Source organism: Sus scrofa, chromosome 15 (genome assembly GCF_054392235.1).
Source record: "Sus scrofa isolate SSC_HxYL_T2T_F1_AM1 chromosome 15, Sscrofa_HxYL_maternal_Yorkshire_Landrace_v2.0, whole genome shotgun sequence".
Taxonomy (NCBI): domain Eukaryota; kingdom Metazoa; phylum Chordata; class Mammalia; order Artiodactyla; family Suidae; genus Sus; species Sus scrofa.
This window is the reverse complement of record NC_139397.1, coordinates 83,103,673-83,122,279: the sequence shown is the minus strand read 5'-3', so window position 1 is coordinate 83,122,279 and position 18,607 is coordinate 83,103,673. Positions and strand designations below refer to the sequence as shown.

At 37.5% G+C, this 18,607-nt stretch overlaps 1 protein-coding gene across 2 annotated transcripts in view; it reads left to right on the top strand.

The window, feature by feature from the left end:
- Window positions 1-18,607, top strand: part of FAP (fibroblast activation protein alpha) — a 70,977-nt gene that overhangs the window by 35,770 nt on the left and 16,600 nt on the right. For both annotated transcript variants that reach the window (XM_005671884.4, XM_085001274.1), the window contains 8 exons: window positions 3,300-3,404; window positions 3,503-3,573; window positions 6,214-6,267; window positions 8,524-8,648; window positions 11,653-11,700; window positions 16,875-16,973; window positions 17,446-17,515; window positions 18,293-18,487. In XM_005671884.4, coding sequence (XP_005671941.2) covers window positions 3,300-3,404; window positions 3,503-3,573; window positions 6,214-6,267; window positions 8,524-8,648; window positions 11,653-11,700; window positions 16,875-16,973; window positions 17,446-17,515; window positions 18,293-18,487 — 767 coding nt within the window. The remainder of the gene's footprint in view (window positions 1-3,299; window positions 3,405-3,502; window positions 3,574-6,213; window positions 6,268-8,523; window positions 8,649-11,652; window positions 11,701-16,874; window positions 16,974-17,445; window positions 17,516-18,292; window positions 18,488-18,607) is intronic.

Genomic DNA, 18,607 nt, shown 5'->3' with positions numbered 1-18,607 from the left:
ATGTGTGCTTACCTAGGGTCCAAGTGTGACTTGCCCGCAAGAAGCACTTAACTAGAATGCATTATGGACCGAGCTCTGGTGAAGTGAATATGGAAATATTTCACACCCTCTTTACCTCGTCCAAGTTACCTGTTCATCTGAAGCAGCTGTCTTTGATGTGTGCAATAAAAGGGGAGAAGATAACAGTCTTTGCCTTGCAAAACTCTTCCTGTTGGCCTGATTCTATTATCTTAAAACATAAAACTCTGCCCTCTTTCCTTCTACATTTAATGAAAATGAAATTTTCCATTTTAATCTAGAACTAAATCTTTTTGAGAGTTCCTTAACTAACTGAAGATGTGAGGAGAGTATTTTTTTACTCTGGTACCTTATAATATTTTGTGACCCGGATTCCATTTTAGTGGTTAAGACAACATAGAGCCAGTTTTTGTCTTTTCATCTTGTAAAACGGTTACTAGTAAGTATGTCACCATTTGGCTAAGAGGGCAAAGCCTCACTCTAAAATGAAAGGTGATTTGTCAGACCAAACTAATAAAATTCCATCCATAAAACTACAAATCAGAATTCCCTATTCCTGGGCCTTTTGGCTCGATTTCACTTCATCTCAATACACAAAATCCTATCAGAGCTAGTCTTATTATTAATGAAACTAATCAAGGAATCGTGTAAAGAGATAGCAGTGTCTCATTATTCCACTTTCATTTTGTTAAAAATATGAACTTTATGCCAAAGAAACAGTCTTAGGACACTACATTCGTTTCCAAAGGCTGCTATAACCAATAACCAGAAACTTGGCTTAAAACAACAGAAATTTGATTCTTTCACCATTCTGGAGGCTACAACAAGTCCAAAGTCAAGGAATTGGCAGGGTCATAGTCCCTTTAACGTCTCCAGGGAAGAATTTTTCCTCACCTCTTGCAGCTTCTGGTGGTTCCTGGTAATCTTTGGGCTTCCTTGACTAGCAGCTGCATCTCCCCAATCTCAGCTTCCATCTTCACGTGGCCTTGTCCTCTCTGGGTCTTTTGTGTCCTCTTCTTTTCTTATAAGAACAACAATGATTGGCTCTCGGGCCCACTCTAATCCAGTATGATCACATCTCAGTTCTTACCTTGATCACATCTGTGAAGACCCTACTTTCAAGCAGGGTCATCGTCTTAGTCCATTTGCGCTGCCCTGACAATATACTGTAGACTGAGTGGCTTATAGACAACAAAAACTTATTTCTTATAGGCTGGAAATCTGAGATTGGGATGGCAACATGGTCAGGTTCTGGTGACAGTTCTCTTCTGGATTGCAAACTGTCAACTTCTTGTTGTATCTGAATGGCCAAGAACAGGGCAGAGGGTGGGTGCTCTCTGGCTACCCTTATGACCTCATCTAAGCCTAATTACCTCCCAAAGGCCCCGCCTCCTAAGACCATCCTATTGAAGGGTAGGATTTCAACATATGAATTTTGATGGGGGGGGGAACTGGCTTCTTCTGAGGTTGGGGGATATTATTTAGACCCCACAGCCACTGTATCAAATAAGTTGCATTTAGATATCATGAAATTCTAATCATGACTTTCATCAAAAAGTATCAAGTATCATGGGCATTCCCATCATGGCTCAGCAGAAACAAATCTGATTAGCATCCATGAGGACACAGGTTTGATCCCTGGCCTCTCAGTGGGTTAAGGATCCAGTGTTGCTATGAGCTCTGGTATAGGTTGCAGACGTGTTTTGGATCTGGGATTGCTGTGACTGTGGCTGTGGTGTAGGCCAGCAGCTGCAGCTCTGATTTGACCCCTAGCCCGGGAACTTCCACATGCTGTGGGTGTGCCCCTAAAAAGACAAAAAAAAAAAAAAAAAAAAAAAAAAAGTATCAAATCACATTCAGGGCCATCATTGAAAGACGTCTACAGCTACTTCCCTTGCCCTCCTTTTGTTCAAAGGGGGTCTCAGGAAGATGGGTGTCAGCAAAATAGGTGTTTGAGGCTGAAAGATACCAGCGGTCTTTTGGTTGTTCCTGTTTGGTCAGTAATAAAGGACCCAGACATCTTGGTTCACTGTCATGTGGCAGCACTCCAGCAAAACCTCCAGCAAAAAGAGCTGGTAACTGCTAACTTGTGGGAAAATCTACTATGAATGATGCAGACAGCTCTTTCCTCACAGAGTTCTTTCACCACGTTACCATCCTTCTGCAACCCAATGACCAGAGGAGAGAAGAAACCATCAAATGTAAAATGAGTCTGTTTTTTTTTTTTTTAGTGGGAGAAATTACTAGCTAAAATTTGGTGTGAGGACATTTGCAGGACTTTAGTTATCTGTACCTTTCAGGATGTCTAGGTGTGGTTAACACTGTTCCAGGGCATATGAGACCTGTCAGAGAGTCCTCAGGTCGTAGAGCAATTCCCAGCAGGTGGCGAGCTGGGCCCTGGGAGTAGGTCAGAACTGGGCAAGGAGGTCTGCTCAACTCCATGAGCTCAAGGAGTAAACCTCTCATTGGCTTGTCCTGGGTTACAGTTTTCTCTCAAGTCCAGAAGTCCCTACCTGCTGTTAAAAACTGTGGCTAGCAGGTCATGATACTTTTTTGTGCTTTAAAATGTCTTTATTGTATCATCAGCATTAGGTGCTTGGCATTAGACAAATCAAGAATTAAAAGAGCCAATGGTCTTACTTGGAGCTCCTTTCGTGGCTCACTAGTAAGAACCCAACTAGTGTCCATGAGGATGCGGGTTTGATCCCTGGCCTCCCTTAGTGGGTTAAGGATCCGGCATTTCTGTGGATGTGGATTGGACCTGGTGTTGCTGTGGCTGTGGAGTAGGCCAGCAGCTGCAACTCTGATTAGACCCCTAGCCTGGGAACTTCCATCTGCTGCAGGTGTGGCCCTAAGTGGGGAAAAAAAAAAAAAAAAAAAGAGAGTTAAAAGAGCTAACAGCCTTTCTAAGAGTCACACTTCAGTCAAATACCATATTTTGAAGTTTGACTTGGTTCAACATTAATATTCACTTGTAATTCTTTTAGCTCCATTTCAAATCGCATGATCTCAGAACATAGAAATTCAATCAAACTAAACATTATAAAACCAGGTGTATGCAATAGCAGTTAAGCAGTAGTTGGAATATGTAAGTGCCTGTTAGAATCACCAGGAAAGCTGTCCATCTGAAAAAAAGGAATGTCAGGTGTGAGTGATGAAACATAGGAAAGGCAAGGCATCCTGGTTCCGATACTTATAACTACACATTGCTTAAAAAAAAAAAAATCTATAGTTTTATTTCAGTTTGTCTTCTGAACATAACCTCTGTTCATTTCTTTCAGTTCTTTGTTTCAACACCAGTTTTCAGCTATGATGCCATTTCATACTACAAAATATTTAGCGACAAGGATGGCTACAAACATATTCACTATATCAAAGACTCTGTGGTATGTTCCTTCCAAGATTTATCTCCTCAAAGATCATTCACTTGAGGTTGCTCAAATAACGCTCAGCTTCACACAACATAATGTTTGTCTTTTTATAGGAAAATGCTATTCAAATTACAAGTGGCAAGTGGGAGGCCATAAATATATTCAGAGTAACACAGGATTCACTGTAAGTATTGCATGAAGCTTGATGTACCATTCAGGTTTTAATTGGCACTGATGGATGTACAAATGACATGGCACCATCTCTTTCAGTTAAGAGCGTTTTTGTTATTTATTCTATGCTTTAGTTCTGACAGCTGTGGTTTCATTAAGATGGCACATTCTTTAATAACTAGTCAACATGATTTCTTTGGGGAAAGAATATGCAGTAGGTGGTTATTTCTCTTCTTATACTCAGTAGATGATTATAGTAAAAGTATAAATTTTTTTTTAAATAATAAGTGGTTCTAAAGACAGTTTTTCCTACCCAGCACTTGAAGCAATACACAAGGTTCAAAAGTCCAAGAAGGCATCCTCCAGATATAGAAATGTTCTTGTAGTCATTTACTGTTATATACATTTAAGATTATTATCTATAACTTATAACAGCTATCATTTATTGAGCAATTGTTGTGTACCACATATTGTAAGGTAGAAATGATGATCCCAGTTTTACAAATGAGAAAACCAATATTTGGAAATTTAATTAACTTGGCCAAGGATGCATAGTTAGTGGCAGAACTAGGATTTAAACCTAAAATAGTAATTCTAAGGTTTTTATTGTTAACCTCAACATGAGGCTTCTTCTTTCCTGTTCTCTCTTTTTCAGTCTATCCTGCATATTATCTAAATAAAGCATCTTAAGATAAAGATTTATCATCAAGCCTCTCTAATCAAGAAGGTACAATTCCTTTCACTCACTGTTAAGTCCAAATCCAAGGCCCTTCTTACAGCCTGCCTGCCATTAGCTGGAATTCTAAGTGCAAAAGAGGAGGAACATTGATCCAGGCTTACCAGATTAAAAAGCTTTTAGGAACCTATTGCCAATCCATGGAATTCTTTGAAAGGTCAGCAGAGGAGTTTGGATATTACATGGAGCAGCCATTAAAACCGCCAGTGTCAGAGGAGTGACAAGATAAAAACAGATGTGAAATTTCAGCAACGATATGTTTAACAGGTTGGGGGAAACTGAAAGCAGGAAGAGCCAAGTATGGTCAGAATCTAGGTCTGAGGTGACAGAGGCCTCAACTAGAATAGTGGCAATGAAATGTGGACTCGGAGGGAAAACAATGCCTCCTTTTTTGCATTCTTGGTACTTGGCGTAGTGTGCCTGGCACACTCTTGTTATCTGAATGAAAGGAAGAATAGATGGTGAAGACATACAGAGGGTGACGAGGATTGGTGAATCAGTGGCTATGAGGGAAAATGGGAAAGGGAAGAGGGAAGGTGGACTCTGTTCTAAATGCTGGCGTTGAAGACAGTTGTGAAACCTTTAACATGGGGCGGGGGAGCTTTTAGGGAAAGCTATCCAGAAGTTCATTCACAGGTAGTTTGTGGGAAAGGCAAGAACAAGTAATGATTGGAGTCCTGTTAAGTTAGTAAAAGACATTTAGAATGATGCTGGTTTAGAAGATAAAGTGAACACTAGTAGTGGGTGTGTTCTGTTGCCTTTTCCTTTTCCTGGGAATAACAAGGTTTTTATTTCATGTGAGAACATAGAAGTACCTGGGTTGCTGAACAGTCCGAGAATTAAAAATTAATGACCAAACTTAGGTTATTCCAAACTTTTCACACTCTACTATGCTCTTCCTAAAGATAAAGAGAAATTAAAGACAGTTACTTTGTGTTATTCAAATAAACTCACAGAGGAATGAACATCATGCCACTAAGTTGGATTTCCCACTTCATGGCTATATTAAGACAGATTAGAACTGGGACCCAGATACTTCAGTAACAAGTTTACTCTCTTGTGACTTGTTTTGCTTCTGTGTAAATTAACACACCCCTTTGTGTGGAATCCCCAGGAGGATGAGTTTCCTGATTTATAGCAAAATTTTCTACTGTCAGGGCTTCTGTAAAATAAATTCGCAGCCTGTTTGTCTAAATATAGATAAAATTAAAGAGTATAACATAAATAAAAAACAGTAAACTGTTAATTATAGAAAGGAAATGGGTAGTATTAATCAAATATCCTAGTTTATTTTCCTAACTAATGAATTGATATACTATGCCTATAATAAAACATACTCAGGAGTTCCTGTCGTGGCTCAGCAGAAACAAATCCAACTAGGAACCACGAGGTTACAGGTTTGATCCCTGGCCTTGCTCAGTGGATTAAGGATCCGGCATTGCTGTGAGGTGTGGTGTAGGTCACAGATGCAGTTGGGATCTGGCGTTTGTTGTGGCTCTGGTGTAGGCCAGCAGCAACAGCTCTGATTAGACTCCTAGCCTGGGAACCTCCAAATACCATAAGTGCAGCCCTAAAAGGACAAAAGAGAAAAAATAAAAATTAAAAAATTAAAATAAATAGATAAATAAAAACGTACTCAGCATAATTTTATTTTCTCCTATAATTTATATATTTTATATAAATTTGTATTTTATATCAATATAATGTATTTGGATATAAGCTATAATTTATAAAGTCAGAACAGGTATGCAAAATTCAGGGTTATGAATTGCATTGATTTGTGTACATAGATGCCAAATAATAGTGTCATTACATGAATGTTGGACTATATTGTTTACTATGTTGGTATTAGTATTAACAATTCTATCACCATTTAGTCATCAATACTTATTTAATAACTTCTGAATATATTTTCAGGTTTTATTCTAGCAATGAATTTGAAGGCTACCCTGGAAGAAGAAATATCTATAGGTAATTCATGTCATTCTAATATTTCTATATATTGAAATTTAAATAAAAATCTGTCAGAGTCCTGGGGTTGTATAGAATATTTTTAAAAGATTGAAATGAAATAAAATGTTTAAATTAAAATAAAATATTCAGAGAATGTTGTATAGCACATCAGTGTAAAAATATATACCCCCAATGCATTAGCTAACTCAAAATGTTTGTTTTCAGGAAGAAAAATCAAGAAACTATAATGCTGATGTAAACATGGTACTAAACACTTTAAATTTAGAGGTTATTCATTTAAATTTTGAGGACGTTCATTTAACACTCATTTATTGAGTACCTACTGTGTTCCTACTGAATAATGTGTGATTTCTTTTAATATGACTCTTTGGCATGGCCTATTATAATAGGAAGAAATTCATCTCTGTACCTAAATTAGAGTTTAAGTAGTCCAACGGCCCCTTTGGTAATTAGAATGGTGATGTCAATAGCCCCTTCTGGATGTGGAAGTAAAAACAACAGCTACCAAGGACTGGTGGTATGCTGTATGTAATGCACATTTTTATTTGCTTTATATGTGTAATTTCATTTAATCCCACAACAACTCTACAAGGTCAGTGATATCGCTGGAGCCAGGACTTGTACCTGGGCATGGTAACCTTACTGTTTTTTAAAAAATGTTTTTATTATAGTCGATTTACAATGTTCTGTCAATTTCTGCTGTACAGCAGAGTGACCTGATTTTATATGTATATAAATATACACATACATATACATTCTATACATTCTTTTTCTTGTATTATCTCCTATCATGTTTTATCACAAGTGATTGGATATAGTTCCCTGTGCTAAACAGCAGGACCTCATTGCTTACCCATTCTAAATGTAATAGTTTGCATATACTACCCCCAAATCCCCAGTTAATCCCTCTTCCTCCCTCTTGGCAACCATAAGTCTGTTCTCCATGTCTGTGAGTCTGTTCTGTAGATTGGTTCATCTGTGCCATATTTAAGATTCCACATGTAAGTGATATCATATGGTATTTGTCTTTCACTTTCTGGCTTACTTCATTTAGTATGAAAATCTCTAGTTCCATCTATGTTGCTGCAAATGGCATTATTTTGTTCTTTTTTACGGCTGAGTAGTATTCCATTGTGTATATGTACCACATCTTCTTAATCTATTCATCTGTTGATGGACATTTATGTTTTTTCCATGTCATCGCTATTTGTGAATAGTGTTGCAGTGAACATAGGAGTGGATTGACCCCTTACTAACTGCCTACCTAATGTTTCCAAGATAACATCAGACTATGAACATGAATACTCCTAACTATACCTGAGAAAATAGAAATTGTTCCCTCTGCTGCAATCCTCTGTTCCCTCCTGGATCATAGCTTCTTATCTGTTGGGAAGAATCTCTCTCTGGTGACAGCAAAGGCTCTGGCCACCCTCTACCATGCCCAAGGCAAGGTTGGGGCAGCAGCAGAAGAAACACTGCAGTGGCCACAGGTAACCTTACTAGCCACAGCAGGACTCCAACCCTGGCTCCATCCCAGCATCATGGCACCTAGTTCCCCCCACCCCCCGCCCCCGATCCCAGTGAAACTCAGAGGGTTTGGAGTAAGGTCTGGGAGGCTGTATGTTAAAACCAATCACCCAGAGAGTGGGCCTGACTTGGTAGGTACAGGTTGGCTTGTGTAGGAATATGTGGAGGGAACATTCCCAGGAGAAGCTTCCCTGAGCCCAAATTTCTTGCCAAATAAAATGAAAGGCACAGGAGATACCTCGAACTGTGGCTTCTTATTTCCAATTGGCTTATTACTAACTTCCTCTTCCACATGTATGATAAGGACAGGGACCCCTTTTTTCAGTGATACTGTCAGATTCACTGTGTGTTTCGCCATGGGAGTACACAGAGAGAGATGAGACAAGGAAGAACTGTGCACTCTCCACTACTTTGCAAAGTGTAAGAGACTGATAGTTATGAGGACTGACTGCTTCACTCCCATTCCAGGGGTTAGATATTTCTCCCACCACAGGAAAACCACAGAGGGCTTCTCCCTCAATGTTTGTGCCTATTCAGGCAAAGATGGATTGAAAATCAGGCTGATCAAAATACGGTGATTCCCCCTTTACTTTAAATGATATTGGCAACAGAAAAATAGACTGAGTTTGATGTCAATATGTAAATTAGTCATTTTACATGGAGTAGTACACTTTGATAAATACAATCTCAAAATTTCAGCTTAGCTTTATTTTCATTTTCCTCTAGAATTAGCATTGGAAGCCATCCTCCAAGCAAGAAGTGCGTTACTTGCCATCTAAGGGAAAAAAGGTGCCAATATTACACAGCAAGTTTCAGCGACTACGCCAAGTACTATGCACTCGTCTGCTATGGTAGGTCACAGACTAGCACATGTGCTACCCCTCTCTGCCACAGTCCTTGTCCTTGTCACCACTATCTGATCAATCCTTAGCTACAGGTTATTGAGCACCTGTTATACGTAAGGAACTTATCTACGTTATCTTATCTAATGCTTACGGGAAAAAATGTAAGGAGGATAGGAAGGCATTATTATCTCCATTTTTTGCAGTTGAGGAAACAGAGTCACTTGCAAAAGGTCCTCATTGCTGGTAAGCATCAGAGCCAGATGGGAACAAGAATCCCTTGGCTGTAAATCCCAACCTCTTATCCACCACGTGCCACAGCACCATGACGTTGTAGGCAAGCACTATCTACCAGCTAGAACAATATCATAAAAAGAAGCATCCTCTGATAAAGTGGTTGCTGGGCTTCAGCCCTATTTGCCTGGAGAAATGTCAGTCTCCTACAGCCAGGGAAAGAAACCTGAGTTCTTTGCCTTGGAGGTCAGCAATTCTTTGAACTACGGTCTCAGTGGGGATAAAATAATGAGCTTTTTGTCAATTAGTACATCCTTTTTAAATTTGGAAAACATAAGTAATTCATTCAAGTATTTAAAAAGCAGGTAATAAAATATACTAGGCATTTCCTGGTTGTTTATGCCATGTATACCTTTAGTGAATAATTTCTATCCTAATCATGTTATTTTATTCATAACATTTCATCTGTATCGAACACACACATAGGTTAGGCAATCAGTAGATCAGTGAGCTCATTGGGATCTTGGTGGTCATAATGAGGATTTGGAAAACTGATTTGTAACATATCTACCCTCCTTTTCCTGTCCTGACACCTCCCTTCCCCATTAATCTCTGAGTTTCTCTGGGAATTGGGAGGACGGAAAATGGAATGGGGCCATTACAAAACACATGCCACTTTACTATTTCTGGTATCAACTCCCCATATTCAGGTGGGCAGCTCAGAGAATAAATAGAATCTTCAAATTGAGATCCCCGCTCAGTTGTAGAAGACCCAGAGGTTTCCTTTACTTCCCAAGAAGGAAGCTTACCTTCTTCCAATCATGTGGGTCCAGAACCTCAGCCCCAGCTAATTTGACTATGTGGAAATGAGTAAGCATTTTAATCCAAACGATCCCTTCAAGATGGCATAAGATGTCAGTTTATTACAACACTTCTACAAAAGCCTTGGTCAGTGGCATCTCTGAAAAGTCAAGATTGTTGTTCATGACCATATGTACTAATTGTAGTTATGGCATTTCAAGGTAGACATTAAATATCCCTCTTGTTATGTGCAATATTTGTTCATTCCAAGCTAGGTATTTAGGCAACATATATCAAAAACTTACATGCCAGGCACACAGTATCATTGAGTTAACTGTCCTGATTGTCTATTTTCTGTCCTAAAGGCAGAGCCTGCTTTCTTTTCATGTTTATACTCAGAGGGCTGAGAAGAACGGTTAGTGAATAATAGGCATTAAATGTTTGCTGAATGAACATAGGTGCTAAGGACAATAAAAGCACAGCTGCCTTTTACAAAGCATAATAATAACCTTATTTTTATGCTGATATATTACTGATAAAGACATCCGTGACCTTACACGTACAAATATCTTGCATTTATATTTCTATGCATTTTGCATCTATACAGTGCTTTAATTCTTCTTGAAAGCTCTATACTGCTTTTTCTATCACTTTGTCTTCCTAAGATCTATTTGAGCTTAAATGCCCCCTGAAGAGATAAGGAATCAAAGACTAAGCTCTCATCAAAAGTTGGTGAAGGAGTCCTTTCTAGAACTTGAATCGCCTGACTTTTCCACGCTCACTCTTCCTTGGCAGTATGGTAATTTCCCATTTAGCAAAAAATATACTGTGTGGGAAGCATCACATCGTCTGGTGTTTTTGAAGCTCCAGTAAAATGAGTCACTGCACCATCATAGGAAAAACCTTGAAATCTTTCCCTTTAGGACTAAGAGTAAAGCTTCATTATGTAACTTCAAACTCTCCAAGAGAGACGGTGAGTAAATCCCAGATAACAGGATTGAACTAGGTAAAGTCATATTAATGATGCTGATGGAACAAAAGCAATGCAATGGAGGATTCTGGACATCAATGCTTATGCTACTGGGACCACACTGTCAGGCCACTTGTGTCAAGGGCAGTCAGTCCTTTGTTTGTCTCATCATTTGGGCAAAAAAGAAAAGCCAGTTTTCCCTACTGGAATTGCACACCCAAGAAAATTCCGTAACAGGTGGATGCTGATTGACTAAAGCCTAGAAATTCAGATTCATGTCTGTGGGCTCACGTTCTAACCAAAAATGTAACGTGTGTTTGTCCCTTTTAATAACTTTGAAGAAAAGCAGACCAAAATGAAAATCTCTGAAGTTAAATTCAATAAAATATGGAACTTCCACACAATAAAGTACTGCTGGTTTTTGAGGGAACTTAATAAATAATATTCCTTCTCCTCACTCTCAAGTTAGAATGAGGAGTCAGGCAGGAAATCAAAATATTAACTTTAGTGCCTGTAAAGGTTAATTGGAAAATATGGCTAAACTGTGCAGCTTCCTAATATTGCACCCAGAGTTACAATTACTCACACAAATATGGGTACAGCTAGACAGCCACTGGCTTTGTTCATGGGGCCTGGCACTGTCATACTTAGGTCACTGAGGAACAGATCAAAAGCATGTTCTCAGCAGGCAGAAAGATGCCAGGAATAAGGCTGAAGAAGGAACTTCTCACACCCAGGTTTTCTCGGGACTCACCAAATAGGTCATCACCCCTCTGCTTGCTTGGGACCAGGGATGCTGCAATGATGCTCCCTCTACAGTGGAGGAAGCAGCAGGTGTGCAATAGATCCTAACTATTTAGGATCATTCTTGGAAAAATGGCAACTCTTCTCTCATGTCTATGCTTTGATTTGGCTCTGGTCTCATGTGTTGTTTAAATGTAACTTAAAAGGTGATGTTCAAATGTTATTTAAAACTAAGTCGTGTTTCTGTTTTTATCCTGTGCACAGGCCCAGGCCTCCCCATTTCCACCCTTCACGATGGCCGCACTGATCAAGGTACGCTGTCTCGCCTGCTGTTGTCTTGTCTTAAGGAATTCTGCACTCTCAGGACACTACACTAGAGGAAGCAAAGCAGTTTCCCCACACCAACAAGGGGAACCGTGATGGATTCTGTTACTATATAGTTTAGGGTTACATAGATTCGGCTATTCTTCTAACCAAACCTAATCATATGGAATTTAATAATTATTTGCAATAAGAATCTGGCATAATGCAGATGAGTTACATAAGAGAAATTAATCTTATCTTCCCCTATCAGCCTTATAAAAAAATGCAGAAGCTTAGAATTGGAAGGAAACTAAGGATTTTTAGTACAATCTTCCTCCCAAATAAGAATGCCTATTTTTTTGGTAACATCTCAAACTGGAGATGAGTTCCAGATATAACTCCAGTTCAAAGCAGAGGGTGACTGTCACGCTAGCTTTTTTGTTTTAACAGCTACATCACACTGTTGCCACTTATGAAAACCCTGGAATTTGGAGGCTCTTTCCATTTTCAACTGCTATCGGGACCGATTTTCCCCAGCCTGCATTTGTGGTATGGGTTCAAAATAGTTCACACCTCAAAGATGACCATTTTTGCTCTCAATGAAGATATCAAGGTGTCATCATCCTGATATACTTCCTATGGTTCTTTGTTATCTTTTGATTGACTATTAAACATTATAAGGTTGAAGTTCATGCAGACTAGGAACAATGAGGGACTTCAACACCCATGCCTCCTATCATCCCTGTGACAAGTCAGGAGACTGCTTTGGAATTAGTTTGGCTGCCAGCTCAATGGCCTAAGTATAAGTGAAAATAAGGTAATGAGTGAAAACAGAGTCAATTCAGGAGCTCAGGACAAGACAGGCGTCATAATGATGAAACTGTGAATTTAGTTTCATTTTGAAGTTTTGGGTTTTCTTACCTTGTGTCTAATATTGAAATACTTTTAAGAATAACAGAGTGTATTTCTCAGTCTGGCTCATTTCAACCTTCAGTGAGAGAAATTTTAAAGTAATACTACTTTTAAATTCCTAAGTTTTTGTTTTAATGGAAATTACCATAAATGTATATTCCCATTTTATCATGACTGCAAAATAAAGGTCAGCTTTCCTTTTTTCATAGCATGAATTTCCACTGTCTCACTATCCTTCTCATATTCCTGCCAGATAACAATTTCTGTACTGTTGACAAAGCTTTATCACTTCACCCAATACTTAGAAAATAGGCACAGTGTTGAAGTCACTCTCATATACGTCATATGTTTTCTAACTCTCAAAGAGTAATGCAAGTTCTTTTACAGCACAATTATGAAAACTTGCTTGATGATGAAAATTCTCAAGAAATGTTTATGATAAATAGATTTTCAAGCCCTTCCCAGAAATTCCAGTTCAGTGGATCTTGTATTGGATTAGGAAATTGTATTTTTAATAAATTCCCACACAAGTTTTGGAGCTGCTTTTTAGAGCAGATACTATGTCTTCTATTTATTTGTAGTTTTTTCACCCATTTCCCATTTCTTGATGCCCAAAATATTCACTTAACAGATACTTATTAAGTACCTATTTCATTAAGCCAGATATTGTGCTGGATACTAGATCCTTAAAATGGACAGATGGATAGTTACACATGGTCACTGTTCTCAAGGAGGTTACAGATCAATGGGGAATGCAAACATATGAATGGGCAGTTAAACACAGTGGAGTAAAGTATTAAGATAGGGGAAGTAAAGATATCATGAAAGCATAAAAGCAGGGCACCCATTTGGAGATTGGGGGTTAAGGAATGTTTCCTAATGATAGCTGTATCAACCTTAAGACTCCTAAATATAAAGGAGGGATTGATGCTGTTTGGATGTCTGGTTTGGTCAAGTAGATTGATATTGATGCTTTTTATTGAAAGATGGGGTTCACTGTGGGAAGAATGCTTTTGGAGCAATGATTAATTTTGTTTTGAATGTTGAGTTTGAGATACTGAAGGCATACCCAAGAGGAGCTGTGCTGGAGTGTAATCGTTTTGGATCTGGATGTTGGAGATGGGTTTCGACTTAAGACATTCATTATGTAATACATGGTTGTTGAGACCATGGAAGCAGAGGAGGCAGCAGAATGAGGAAAGTGAGGGTGAGCCAGGCTAGTGGAAAAGGAGCCCAGAGTAAAACTGTGCAGAACACCAACATGAGAAATGGAAAGAGAAAAATGAATCTGTAAAGGAGACCAAGAGGGGGCGGAAGGAGGAGGACAAATTTTAGGGAATGGAAGGCAGAGGAGGAGAGGATCTTGAGAAAAAGGGAGTGCTTGTCTGTGTCAAGTGCTGCAGATAATGAAACAAGAACTGCCCTAAATCAAGGAGCTTAGCAAAATGAGGATTAGCTCGGTGAGTGTAGTTTCAGTGGAGCCATGGAGGTAGAAGCCAGGCTGAAATCAATTTAGATATACATAAGAGGCAAATTAATAACAAGAGATAGTATTTTTGATAGGTCTGACTGATGAGAGGAAGAAAAAGGGGATGATGGCTGGAAGAGGTTGATAGAGGTTGAAGTTTGTTTTTGAAAGCTGATAAAACTTTAAGCATGGTTCAATGCTAATGGAAGAAATTTGGAGACCAAAAGAGGTTGATGACATAAAGGAGGCAGTTTCATGAGAAGGTGGGAAAAGTGGAGTCCGGAGACAAGGAGGAGACTGATTTCCAGTTCTGTGATGAGAGAGAGTGAGGAAACTATAGATGTTAATTGTATGAAAGTTTGTAGAACACAGGGCAATGGCTTCATTTTTTTATGCAAAGTGGGGTAAAGTTATTTGAAAATAACAATACTTGAACCAGATACTCTATATAAACTCAGAAGAGCTGGCACTGGACATGGAGGGCCCATATGAATCTTATGCATAGCAGGTCTTCATTAAAATTACCCAACTGATTGAATAATCTCATTTACCAGATATTTCCCTCTTACATACTGTAATCAATGAACAATATTTTGTAGTTAATGATTTGAATAAAAATCTCATATGTCTTCCATCATTCTTACCACTTGATTTCATATTAATGAAGAGTCTCCAAATATATGAAGAATTCATACTACATGTCATGTACCAGGAACTGTGTGTGCTGGGTGCTGACTTAGTCCACAATGATGAGTGAAAGAAGGTGGAAGATGCAGTGGGGACTGTAGCACTCCTTGCCATGTTATATGTTTCCAATACAAAGCCACAGAGACAACCCCAATTTCCACTCCTGTCTCTCCCCAAGACCCTATGAAATTCCATTTTGTTCCAAGGTGTGGGAAAATCATCCACTTACTATCCATAAAAATGAAACCCCAAACTCTGGAAGCGTTAATAAGCTATTCCATTCAATCTGTCATTTTGGTAAACCATTAATCAAAAATATTCAATAGCTAGGAATAAAATAGAGAAGGAATCAAGGTTAAACCAATCAGGCAACACCAGCATATTGTCTCTGATTTCCAGTACCTGTTGGCAAACTGTTAAACATGGTCTAAATAAATATTACAGCTACTCTATGTTTCCTCCCTTTATCCTTGACAGTTCCACATTCAAAACCCACACAAGGAAAATGAAGAGCTGGCTCCATTGTACTTAGAATCTAGGAATCACTTTATTTATTAATTCAATTTAAATTTTTTATTGAAGTATAATAAAATGTGTTATTTTCAGTCATAAAACAAAGTGATTCAGATATATATGAATATATATAACTGAATATATAAAGTATATATATAATATTGTATTTATTATTTATATATAAAATATTATATATATTATTTTTCAGATTCTTTTTCATTATAGGTTATTAGAAAATATTGCATATAGCTCCCTGTGCCATGCAATAGGTCCTTGTTGTTTATCTGTTTTATATATAGCAGGGTATATGTGTTAATCCCAAACTCCTAATTTATCTCTCTCCACTCCCTTTTTTTTTTTAGTTTTATCTTGTAAGTTGCCACAAGTATCTCTTTCCTGATGGATCATCCAAAGTTAAAATGAAATGTATTATATATCTTATACAACTCATACCAAAACATCTATACTTGTTCTAAGATTAAATATAACACGTTGGAGCAAAATGCCATGACTATATGAAAACTGAGAGTTACAAGGGAAGTGGTTTGGCAAACTTAGTATAGTTACAAGAACTCCCCCAGCTCTGCATCTTCAAGGACCACTTGTTTAAAAAGGCACCAAAACAAGAAATCTACAGAATGTCTTTGGCAGAACCTTCCGTGTCTCAGAAGTCATCCAGACCCTCTTTAAAAAAATAAAGCCACAAACTCCATTTATTATACAAAAAATAAACTCACTTTCTCTAGATGGTAACTTAGTATGCATTTCAAGTCAAAATAAAGCTCATAAAAAAGTCCTCGATTGCTAGGAAACCATTTGAATGTACACCGGTCTGCAGCATCAGGAAATCAATGGATTTGTTCAGTTTCAAAATTAAAGTGTGAAACATAACTAAGCTCAATGATAAACAGAAATTTCTGGGGGGAGATCTTTTAAGGTGAAACACAGAAAGAGATCATAGCTTGTATATATTGTTGTTCTACTAAGATCTATAACTACCTTGAGAGAAAGGATGTGAGGAAATAGGATGCACAGTAATTCAATTACAAAAAAGGAAGACTATCCTATGTTAAGCAAATATAGCTGGAAAAGATTAAGAAAGAAATAGATGTAAAAAAATCACAGAAATAAAATTTTACCTTACACATTGAAAATTTTAAAACAAACTTTGTAACTACATAGTTAATTATTTTAAATGTGAGGTTTCAGCAATATAGTTTTACTTCTACCATTTGTTTTTTTTTAGTAAATATATATTTTTAAAATGTCACCTACACAGGTCTTGGCTTCATATTTTAATATGAAGATTAGTTTGAGATGGGGAAATGTGGCTGAAGAAACATTGTTGCTTCTATGATTCTGCTCACAATATGTTTTGGTGCCCTTGGGATCAGTTTAGGAGACAAAGATTGATGTCCTTCATAAGCTCATCCCTACTTTAAAGGCTGTGTTAAAAATATGCTTATCCATATGAAACTCCTTAAGCAAATTTTTATGCAGTTTTACTTGTATTCATATTAAAGCTAAAGAAATTTTAAGAAAGGAATTTTCTTATGGAAATTCTACTAATTAAAAATTTACACTGTATTTTATTTTTTTTAAGAAATTAAAATCCTGGAAGAAAACAAGGATTTGGAATATGCTTTGAAAAATATCCGGCTGCCTAAAGAAGAAATTAAAAAACTTGACGTGGATGATATTAGTAAGACCTTTTTAAAACTTCTCTGAAATAGATGTGAAGCTGAACACTTTATCTTGCTTTTTTAAAACAGAATTATAGGGTAAATATTATAGTCCAAACTCTGTAGTATTACAGGCTCTTAATTTAAAAAATCATATTGTAACAGTAGGTAGAGTTTTATGAAAAATCTTTCATATCTGTGAATAGGGTTGATCTTACACTTTTCTGTAACTCCATTTCAACACCGATATTTTTAAAAAAGAGTTTCTCTAATTTTAATTTTAGAATGTGTGCTTCTGGAAAAATGATAGTTTAATGTTTCTAGTAATTTGTAAATTGGGGAAAAAATGTAATAAAAGTCAGATAAAACAGTCTTAATTCTTAACAATTTACTAGTTATGTATTGATTTTTTCTTATATATTATTATTGAAGAAATAAAAAATGCTATGAGTATAGTGGAATGATGATTTTCCTCTGTTTTTGTTTTTCAAGCTTTATGGTACAAGATGATCCTTCCTCCTCAGTTTGACAGATCAAAGAAGTATCCCTTGCTAATCCAAGTGTATGTAAGGTTTTCCTTGGTTAGAAAACTATTTACTGAAATATCTTGGATTAAATAGACATGTATGAGATAGAATGAACCATTCTCCTCGATAGCAGTTCCTATTAATGCTGTTTTTATATATTCCCAACTAATAAGAGTAAATAAAATACAGCTATTTAAAATAGCTAGAGAAAGTTTTAAGATTTTAGGTGGACTTGCTTGCGTTTGCTGTTTTGAATTTCCTTTGTATGGCAAATTGCCTAATGTGTCAGAATACCTTTGAGATAGAGAAATTTCAGCCAAAAAAAAAAAAATATTGTAAAGCATCTTTAACATCTTATGTAATTGAGTCAGAAATGAAATAAGGGAATGGAATACATTTTGTGGAATCACACCCAAAATCAGTGCTGACCTACACACAATTTGCTTAAAACACCATGCATTTTTTTTAGTATATCTTATGCCTGCTTTTAGCAAGTGGCAGGTGGCAGAAATGACGAAAAACCCACACATATTCCTTGAAATGCCAACCCTAGATGTATCCGTTTTGGGGAAGAGGAGAGGCTGTGTCCCAAAACAACTTCCTTGTAGCAAACCTCTGGGAAAGCCTGGTCCTCTCTTGGTTTTGAGCCAGTTCTAATGCCACTGTTATTGAAATTTTTATCATACAAATGTACTGGGAAATACTAAAGGCAATTCTTGGCCATGGTGGGAAGTTGAGTTTCACAAAGGAATCCGAGATTCTATCTTTTTCTTTTTTCTTTTTTTTTTCTTTTTCTTTCATTTTTCTTTTAGGTATGGTGGTCCCTGCAGTCAGAGTGTAAGGTCTGTATTCTCTATTAGATGGATATCTTATCTTGCAAGTAAGGAAGGGATAGTCATTGCCTTGGTGGACGGTCGAGGAACAGCTTTCCAAGGTGACAAACTCCTGTATGCAGTGTATCGAAAGCTGGGTGTTTATGAAGTTGAGGACCAGATCACAGCTGTCAGGTGAGCACCTTCTCATTCAAACAGAAACTGATGTCCATGAAAGTCGTGTAATCACTCTTGGGTTTCTCCAGCTGTAATGCCTTAATTCCTTTTGTCTCTTTGCCTGACTTTCCTAAAGTT